The 10,763-nt window shown below is 42.7% G+C and overlaps 1 protein-coding gene across 1 annotated transcript in view; it reads right to left on the reverse strand.

The window, feature by feature from the left end:
* Window positions 1-1,046: 1,046 nt before the first annotated feature.
* LOC106562007 (BCL2/adenovirus E1B 19 kDa protein-interacting protein 3) overlaps window positions 1,047-10,763 on the reverse strand; it is a 9,903-nt gene continuing 186 nt past the window's right edge. Inside the window, exons 1-6 of the mRNA XM_014126524.2 lie at window positions 10,757-10,763; window positions 6,173-6,326; window positions 5,933-6,020; window positions 3,015-3,094; window positions 2,164-2,313; window positions 1,047-1,889 (exon numbers count right to left, since the gene is read on the reverse strand). The exon at window positions 10,757-10,763 is cut by the window's right edge and continues 186 nt beyond it. Of these exons, the coding sequence (XP_013981999.1) occupies window positions 1,841-1,889; window positions 2,164-2,313; window positions 3,015-3,094; window positions 5,933-6,020; window positions 6,173-6,326; window positions 10,757-10,763 (528 nt within the window). The 3' untranslated portion in view covers window positions 1,047-1,840. The remainder of the gene's footprint in view (window positions 1,890-2,163; window positions 2,314-3,014; window positions 3,095-5,932; window positions 6,021-6,172; window positions 6,327-10,756) is intronic.

The following is a 10,763-nucleotide window of genomic DNA, read 5'->3' on the forward strand; positions in this document are numbered from 1 at the left end:
TGTAAAATCACCGTTGTTTTTTTTTAACCAAGTTACACTTCTCGAAAGGCACCAACTTGGTGGAGCGACCCATATAGGGTTGCGCAGTCAGCTCGGTGTGTTTGGGTTAGCAGTGTGGATGAAAAAGCCATTTACTTGGGCCAGGGCTTCTAACAAATGGGGGCAATTTACCCAGTGCAGTAAAATAGCACTCCGCTCCCCTTGCCGAACCCAGCCCTGTTACTTTATATATGATGTTCAACAGGGATAGGGGACATGCGTTGCACATGGTTGGTGTTTGTTTCATGGGAAAGCTGACGAAGGCCTTGAGGCCGATACGTAAAGCTTAATAAAGAGCAGTGATACTAGCAAGAGCAGTGTGCGGATTTCTTTTTTGTTGTCAAAGCTGCTAGTGTAAAAGGACTGATTACATGTCAGCGCACGCTTGTAAAAAATAAAAGGGTTAAGGTCTGAAGTGATGTCAGGGGGTTGAAAAAAAACAGACTGGTGTTGATGATGTCACTACATTCCTGTAAAACCTTCAGCCCGATGCGTGCGTGTGCCATGAGATGGTAGCTAACTGTGGCTGGCTCTATCTCAACACACACAAGTAATAGTGTTAGCAAGGTGAACTTATTAGGTAAACACTTTGATATGCAATGATTCATCTCCCATGTAAAAGCTCTTATATGGCCAGCAGATGTTGTAGTTTACGGTACAGATAAATGACTCACATTACTGAAACAGCCTGTTAGTCCTTCTTTCCACTCTTGTATGGCTAAATGAGAATCTATTTCAGTTAAACAATGGCATCACACAAACAACCCAGACAAATAGTTGAATGAGGTTCGGGGCTAACTTATACAAATGTCTTAGTTTTGATATATCTCTTATTATGTCATAGCTCTCTAGCACTTATACCATTTATAAAATAAATAATAAGATCTAAAACACACTTATACCATTTATAAAATAAATAATAAAATCTAAAATACAACGAATGTCTAAACACAATAAAAGTGGATAGAAAAGGAAAGATGGAGTAAGATAGACAATTGGATCACGGACACGTGTGACAAATGAAGTTTAATGGGGTTATAGTCATTCAAATAGTTCAGAGTTCAAACAGTCGGATGGTTATATAGGACAAAGTGCAAAACTAGAGCCACTTTTGTGGTCATAAACCACAAAGAACATTAAACAAACCATTCCTCAACCTAATACAAATCACCTGGGCTCATCACAGTTCTGGCATGTCTGACACATAATATTGGTGACCATAGTCATATAGGCATATACTGCCTGTATATGGCTCTGTTGGTGACCTCTTTCTTTCACCAGGATTAGATTCTGGTTTTTATTTGGGCAAACATTGGGGTATATACCCTATTTCTTCAACACCCTGCTAACACCTTCAATGGGGATTTATCTGGGTGTTATTCTCTTTCTTCCTCTCTCCTTTCTCTCTCGATCTTATCACTTGTTTCTCTCTGTTAGTTAATTGAGATCAGTGTTACTCTGCTGGGAGAGTAAAAGTGAGCTCAGTCTAAGTCATTGACACAATGTCCGTAGAGTATCAACTGTCCTGCCCTGACACACACACAGAGAGAGAGAGAGGGAGACAAACACACAAACAGACACGCTCTGGCCCTGGGACAATCACAGATTCAGAGATGCTGGGTGACTGACGGAGAGACACACAAAGTTCTGGTGGATGGCGGACAGACAGACAGACATACAGAGAGACAGTGGTAAAGAAAGTTGCCGCATGACAGGGAGAAAGGGCAACAAGTGTACTGTGGTGAGGGCTGAGATCCTATTGGTCTGCCGTCAGCGAATGGGAGCGTTGCCCGGAAGCACGTCACAGAGTGCTAGTTGTGGAGGCAGCCAATCGCTTCCCTATGTAGATCCTGCGAAGGGAGAGAGAAATATACTGCTAATAATGAAGGATGCACATTTACCACCTTGTTGTATAAAAACAGATTGCTGCCATTAGGAAAGGGATTTATAATAAAAAGCATCAGGTGCTGGTGGTCATATAGTAGGTTACTACATTATCATTATTAAGACAACCTGCATCTCATTATCTCTTAGTGTCGGTAGCTTATATGTCCTATATTTATCTATTATAGTGCATGTATATGCTTTCGATTGTGTGTGTGTGAGTGTGTGTGTGTCTCTTACCCTACTCCCAGTGTGAGCAGGTGCGAGGCAAGCAGTGAGGGGATGAGGATCATGAGGACGTCAGAGGAGAACAGGCCTCTTTTCATCACCTCACTCTTCCTTACACTCAGGGAGCCCGACTGCTGCTTCGGATGCTGGAACACAAACTCCCTGAGTGCAAGAGAGGCATAAAGCAGAATCGAGAGAGAGGGAGAGGGAGGGGAAAAAAGCGAGGGAGGGAGATAGAGGGGGAGGGAGAAAGAGAGACAAAGAAGATGAAGAAAGAAAGAGATGGAGAAAGGGGAACAGAGAGAAAGAGAAGGAGTGAAGAAAACATGCTTTGTTCCTCAAGATAAAAGGAGATTTCTCAGGAGAAATTCTAGTTCTCATATTTTCTCAGAATATTTCAAGAAAAGCCTGTGAGCTGTTCAGTAGCTCCATAACACGAGAAGAAACATACATTCATGTACATTAGTGTAAAAAGGAAATGAAACTATGTGGAAGACTATCATCTGTCATGTTTAGGTGTAACAGAGATATCTGTCATGTTTCAATGTTACTGTACAAGATTTCATTCATTATGTATAAAAAATAATGACTACATTCCCTATAGCGCATCCACAGGCTCCTCACAAGTCAGTGCTTGTTATAGGCAGCCAATGACGTGTGTAAATTAATGTTTATTTTATTTAACCTTTATTTAACTAGGCAAGTCAGTTAAGAACAAATTCTTATTTACAATGACGGCCTAAAAATGAAACTAGGGGTGAAATGATTCACTGAGACATGGTCAATGTAAGGTAAATGGAATTAGAACGAATTAGAATGAGAACCAATTCGGAGTCGTTCCAATTCTATGCGTAGGTTCTTACTTTGGTGGAAGGTTCTCGGGCCGACTGGACCAGTCCCACACCCACTCGGAAATGAGCCTCCTCTCACCTTCTTCTTCGGACTGAGATGGAGAGGAAGAGAGAGGTAAAGAGAAGACAGTGAAAGTTAAATGTCAATTATCAATTACATTTGCCATCATGTTTTGATTAAGAATGGCGCTGCAATGTATAGCAGCCGTTTTACCGGGCTCCTGACAAATTCTGCTATTTTCAGGTTTTTTTGTGTGCTAATATTAACTTTTTTGTACATAATGCTTCCGCCATCATTTCCTATGACCGAAAATAGCTTCTAGACATCAGAACAGCTATCACTAACATCGATTTGGATGAAGATTTCCACTTCAATGAGGCAGAGGCACAGGACATACTGCATACAACAGACCAGGTCCTAATCCCCGAAACTTGAAAAAGGTGGCGTAAGAGAGGCCGACATGGGAGCACCCTGACGAAACTACGTCGGTGAGTACATAAACCGCATCTACCCTCCTATTGGAGAACGTACAATCACTGGGGAACAAACTGGACGAGCTCCGTTCAAGACTATCCTCAATACGGAAGTGGTCAGATGAAGCTGATGCTAAGCTACAGGACTGTTTCGCTAGCACAGGCTAGGATATGTTCCGGGATTCATCCAATGGCATTGATGAGTATACCACATCAGTCACCAGCATCATTAATAAGTCAATCGATGATGTCGTCCCCACAGTGACTGTATGTACATATCCCAACCAGAAGCCATGGATTACAGGCAACATCCGCACTGAGCTAAAGGCTAGAGCAGCTGTTCTCAAGAAGTGGGTGTCACGTCCTGACCATAGAAAGCTTTTTTTTTCTATGGCAGAGTAGGTCAGGGCGTGACAGGGGGTTATTTTCTATGTGGGGTTCTAGTTTAGTTTTTCTATGTTTAGGTGATTGGTGTGATTCCCAATTAGAGGCAGCTGGTAATCGTTGTCTCTAATTGGGGATCATACTTAAGTAGCTTGTTTTTCACTGGGGGATTATGGGATATTGTTTATGTATAGTTGCATTGTAGTCACGGTTCGTCTATTCTTTATTTGTTTTGTAATTGCATTACGTTTCACTTTATAATAAATTATGTGGAACGCTACTCACGCTGCGCCTTGGTCCGATCCTTCATCTAACGAACGTGACAGTGGGACACTAATCCGGACGCTTATAAGAAATCCCACTACGCCCTCCGACGAAACATCAAACAGGCATTCACGTCAATACAGGACTAAGATCAAATCCTACCACACCGGCTCTGACGCTCATCGGATGTGGCGGGGCTTGCTAACTATCACGGATAACAAACTATCACGGAAACCCAGTCACAAGCTGCCCAGTGACGCAAGCCTTCCAGACGAGCTAAATGCCTTCTATGCTCGCTTCGAGGCCAGCAACACTGAACCATGCATGAGAGCACCAGCTGTTCTGGAAGACTGTGTGATCATGCTGTCCGTAGCCAATGTGCGTAAGACCTGCAAACAGGTTAACATTCACAGGGCTGCAGGACCAGACGGATTACCAGGACGCATAGTCAGAGCATGCGCTGACCAGCTGGCAAGTGTCTTCACTGATATTTTCAACCTCTCCCTGACAAAGTCTTTAATACCTACATGTTTCAAGAAGACCACCATAGTCTGTGTGCCCAAGAACAACAAGGTAACCTGTCTAAATGACTACCGCCCCGTAGCACTCACATCTTTAGCGATGAAATGCTTTGAAAGGCTGGTCATGGCTCACATCAACAACATCATCCCAGACACCCTGGACCAACTCCAATTCGCATACCTCCCCAACAGATCCACAGATGACTCCATCTTTATTGTAGTCCACACAGCCCTTTCCCACCTAGACAAAAGGAACACCTATGTGAGAATGCTGTTCATTGACTACAGCTCAGCGTTCAACAAGCTCATCACTAAGCTAAGGACCCTGGGCCTGAAGACCTCCCTCTGCAACTGGATCCTGGACTTCCTGATGGGCCGCCAACAGGTGGTGAGGGAAGGCAACAACACATCCGCCACGCTGACCCTCAATATGGGGCCCCTAAGGGTTGCGTGCTTAGTCCCCTCCTGTACTCCCTGTTCACCCACAACTGCATGGCCACGCACGACTCCAACACCATCATTAAGTTTGCCGACGACACAATGGTGGTAGGCCTATAGGGAGGTCAGAGAGGCAGTGAGTTGCAAAGAACCACAACAACCTCTCCCTCAACGTCAGCAAGACAAAGGACCTACAGGAAATGGAGGGCTGAGCACGCCGCCATTCACATCAACGTGGCTGTAGTGGGGCGGATTGAGAGCTTCAAGTTCTCTGTGTCCACATCAATAAGGATCTATCATGGTCCACACACACCAACAGGGTGAAAAGATTTGGCTTGGGCCCTCAGATAGTAAAAAAGTTATATAGCTGCACCATTAAGAGCATCTTGACTGGCTGCATCACTGCAACTGCTTGGCATCCGACGCAATGCGCTACAGAGGGTAGTGCGTACAGCCCAGTACATCAATGGGGCCGAGCTCCCTGCCATCCAGGACCTCTATACCAGGTGGTGTCAGAAGAAGGCCCTTAAAATTGTCAAAGACTCCAGCCACCCAAGTCATAGACTGTTCTCTCTGCTACTGCACAGCAAGTGGTACCAATGCACCAAGTCTGGAACCAACAGGACCCTGAACAGCTTCTTTCTCTGTTGGGAAGGGCCCAAAAGTAATAATTTCACTGTTAGTCTACACCTATTGTTTACAAAGCATGTGACGAATAATTGGTGTAATTATTTTATTTGATAACACTGACTTGTGTGGTGTTAGAGCCATCGAATAGCAAAGGATTGCTACTGCTACAATAAAATATGTAATTTGAGTGTTATGTGCGTGCATGTGTGTGTTTCGTACCTGTATGGTAACACAGTCTGTACTGCTGCTGCCTTCACTGTGGGGAGGGGAAGCAGTGGTCTGCGGAGGAGTCACCACCAGGGGAGGACTGAACAAAGAGAGCAGGTCAACAGGACTTCTCAGTAACAACAGACATCTATGTATGCACACACACACACACACACGTGCGCACACACACACAGACACACACACACACACACACAGAGGGGGAGAGAGATTTTGTTGGTGTAGGGTACTGACCTGTCTTTACTCCTCTCACACTCAAGCTGTGCCTCCAGCAGGATCCTCTCTAGCTCCCCCTGCAGGGCCCAGGAGGCTGTGTCCTGTTGTTGTCCTGTCAGACTATCCCTGCTGCTCACTGCTGATATTAGCTCCTCCAGCTCCACCCACGAGCCTGTGTGTGTGTGTGTGTGTGTGTGTGTGTGTGTGTGTGTGTGTGTGTGTGTGTGTGTGTGTGTGTGTGTGTGTGTGTGTGTGTGTGTGTGTGTGTAAGTGGGTGTGGGGGGCAAGAGAGAGAGACAAGAAGGAACAGCACGTCAGAAATCAGCTCAATGTAATTGAAGAATCCATAGAATCTAAACAAACCATTTCTGGGAAAATTGGAACACACTAAACAAACAACAACACAAAGCGTTATCTATCCAAAACAGAGATGTATGGAATAACCACTTCTCCAATCTTTTTGGCTCTATAACAAAGAACAAACAGCAAAAACATATACATGGTCAATTGCAAATCTTAGAATCAGCTATTAAAGACTACCAGAATCCACTGGATTCTCCAATTACATTGAATGAGCTACAGGTCAAAATACAAACTCTCAAACCCAAAAGGCCTGTGGTGTTAATGGTATCCTAAATTAAATGATAAAATATTTAGACCACAAATTGGCTATACTTAAACTATTTAACATCATCCTCAGCTCTGGCATCTTCCCCAATATTTGGAATCAAGGTCTGATCACACCCCGATCCACAAAAGTGGAGACAAATTTGACCCCAATAACTGCCGTGGGATATGCATCAACAGCAACCTTGGGAGAATCCTCTACGTTATCACTAACAGCAGACTCATACATTTCCTCAGTGAAAACAATATACTGAGCAAATGTCAAATTGTCTTTTTACCAAATGACCGTACAACAGATCATGTATTCACCCTACACACTCTAATTGACAAACAAAATAAACAAAGGCAAAGTCGTCTCATGCTTTGTTGATTTCAGAAAAGATTTTGACTTAGTTTGGCATTATGGTCTGCTATACAAATCGATGGAAAGTGGTGTTGGGGGGAAAACATATGACATTATAAAATCCATGTACACAAACAACAAGTGAGCAGTTGAAATTGGCAAAAAACACACACATTTCTTTCCACAGGGCTGTGGGGTGAGACAGGGATGCATCTTGAGCCCCACCCTCTTGAACATATATATCAACGAATTGGTGAGGGCACTAGAACAGTCTGCAGCACCCGGCCTCATCCTACTAGAATCTGAAGTCAAAAGTCTACAGTTGGCTGATGATCTGGTGCTTCTGTCCCCAACCAAGAAGGGCCTACAGCAGCATCTAGATCTTCTGCACAGATTCTGTCAGCCCTGGGCCCTGATTGTAAATCTCAGTAAGACAAAAATTCTGCAAAAACATAATGCAAATAATGCATGCAGAGCAGAATTAGGCCCATATCCGATAATTATCAAAACCCAGAAAAGAGACGTTAAATTCTACAACCACCTAAAAGGAAGCGATTCCCAAACCTTCCTTAACAAAGCAATCATCTACAGAGAGATGAACCTGGAGAAGAGTCCCCTAAGCAAGCAGGTCCTGGGGCTCTGTTCACAAATACATACAGACCCCACAGAGCCCCAGGACAGCAACACAATTAGACCCAACCAAATCATGAGAAAACAAAAAGAAAATTACTTGACACATTGGAAAGAATTAACAAAGAAACTGAGCAAACTAGAATGCTATTTAGCCCTAAACAGAGAGTACACTATCGCAGAATACCTGACCACTGTGACTGACCCAAACGTAAGGAAAGCTTTGACTATGTACAGACTCATTGAGCATAGCCTTGCTATTGAGAAAGGCTGCCGTAGGCAGACCTGGCTCTCAAGAGAAGACAGGCTATGTGCACACTGCCAACAAAATGAGGTGGAAACTGAGCTGCACTTCCTAACCTCCTGCCAAATGTATGAGCATATTAGAGACACATATTTCCGTCAGATTACACAGATACACAAAGAATTTGAAAACAAACCAAATTGTGATAAACTCCCATATCTATTGGGTGAAATACCAGTGTGCCATCACAGCAGCAAGATTTGTGACCGGTTGCCACAAGAAAAGGACAACCAGTGAAGAACAAATACCATTGTAAATGCATATTTATGTTTATTTATTTTCCCTTTTGTACTTTAACTATTACATTGTTAAAGTACATTGTTAACACTGTACATAGCCATAATGACATTTGAAATGTCTCTATTCCCCTGAAACATTTGTGAGTGTAATGTTTACTGTTCATTTTGCAACCTCTCAGTAATGTTGCAACTGAGAGAAGAGCTAATTCTGGATCATTCCATAGTTTACATTTCAGTTAATCGTATTCAATCATATTGAATCTCCCAGAATAACTTTGCTAAAGCCTAATTCTGGAAGGCTAAACCAGGAGGAAGGCTAAACCAACACTGCCTATCAGCCAGAAGCCATGCAGGTGGAATGACACAGCATGAACAGACAAAAAATAGACAGACAGACTAAAGAGATTGTAATTGTCTGTTGTTGCTCAATCATTACAGTAGATGGCCTAATGTTAGGACACGTAATGCAGAGGGGCTACTACAAAGCAGGATCGACGAGTTAGCCAGCTAACTTGCCTAAATATTCAGAATTATTTTTTGGGAAAGATAAGCTTGAAATGGGCATGGTCTAATTGACAACAACACATATATACATTTAGCTTTGTTAGTGAAACAGAAAATGAACAGTTATTTCTCATGGTTTATCAAACATTGCTGGCTAACTCATTGATCCTGCTTTTTAGTAAAACCCTTAGGTCTGTGTTGTTGTTGCTGTTGTTGTTGGACATGACATAGGCATTCTGTCTCCTTTAAAGTTGCAATCCAGGATCTTAAGCACAACAAATTGGTAACATATAGTACAAATTGGATTCACCATACGAATTGCAAAAAAATAAAAAATATGTAGGACGTAACATATCATACGCAATTTGATGACGTAGTACACAAAAAACGGGAACCACTTTTGGCTTGTGAGCATCACTTTCAAAACGAATGGCTGAAATTATACAAAAGTTCAAGAGTGCATTTTTAAGCAGACAGGACATCCCATTCCTGACATAGTTTTAGACAAGACCCAATGACTTGCTGACATAAGGGCATTTGTAACAAGGAAGGTTGTGTTTCCCCTGGTCCTTAGTTTAGCTTGAGTGTAACACACACAACAAACAGGGACAACCACACACACAACACACACACTAACACAAAAACAAACAGGGACAACCACACACAACACACACTAACACAAAAACAAACAAGGACAACCACTGACACAGCCTGACAGAATGCTTATGTAAGATCTTATTTCTGTATGAGATTAGCCACCCTTTACTCTCCTGTCTCATTCTCGTCTATTTCCTCATCTCTCATTCTATCTCTTTCTCTCTACGGAATGCAAGGCATGCAAACATCATCACCTGCTCTCCTCATCAACACATCCTCCCATCCCCTCTTTTTGTCTCTTCCCCTTTATTATTTGCTTTAGGGAAGTGAGAGATCATATAAAACAGCAACAGTGGAGAGGGGGGTGGAGATGGGGAAGGAAGGGCAGAGGGCAAATTGTGCCATTGCCCTAGTTTTCCTCCCAGAATGAGAGAGAGAGTTATGACATAACCACTGGCTGCCAGCCTGCTTGTGCTCTCTCTCTCTCTCTCCCTCTCGCTCTCTCTGTGGCCTTGACCAGGCTGCACTGCAGCAGCACCCAATGTCTGTCAATAGTCCAGTATCCTTCCATATAAGTACTGTAGTGCATATCAGGTGTATGTTATGTGTGTTAATATAGGCCTAGTTCTTGAAAAACAAAGCACAGATGTGTTGTTGTGCCAAAGCTTTGTGTATGTCCTAGCTGTGATATTATGAGGGCTATACAACATCCCCCATGCACTGTAGAGGCTATAAGCAAACTGTACAGTGAGCTATAAGCTTCAGGTAAATCTCCTGGGCTTAATTGGCTTAGTGATATACCAACAGGTGAGTCATGAAATCTGTTTACACGATGACCATGCCAGTGGCAACAACAATGATAACTTCAAAATGGCATACTTACATTTCTCTCCCTAACATGCCCATTTTCTCACATCATTTTGTCACAAGTCCACGTTAACCATGCATTATGTCGTGGATAATGATTATAAATAAACGTTGTCCATTAATTAATTAAAATGTGATAAACAAACTTATTCTGGTGAAAGAGGTCACTGTTCATGCATCATTAATTGATTGTTACTAAAAATAAGCATTGTAGGCCCAATGAGGATGAACATAATAATTTCAACATCAATAATGTTATTTTCCTGATGGACCCCTCTTGGAATTATTTATTTAAATGTTAGCCTAGAAAAACAGTTGAACATAGTTTATCCCTAGGGTATACACAGAGAAAGAGTCGTTATAGGGCAGTTACAAGGCTTTTAATAAACATTTCATAGTTACTACACCACAGATAAATCAGAATTGACCCGACTTTGCATTGACCCAATAACGACAAATCGTCCAGATCCATCGCCCCCCAAAACCCTTACCGTACAA

Source organism: Salmo salar, chromosome ssa01, assembly GCF_905237065.1.
Source record: "Salmo salar chromosome ssa01, Ssal_v3.1, whole genome shotgun sequence".
Lineage (NCBI taxonomy): Eukaryota > Metazoa > Chordata > Actinopteri > Salmoniformes > Salmonidae > Salmo > Salmo salar.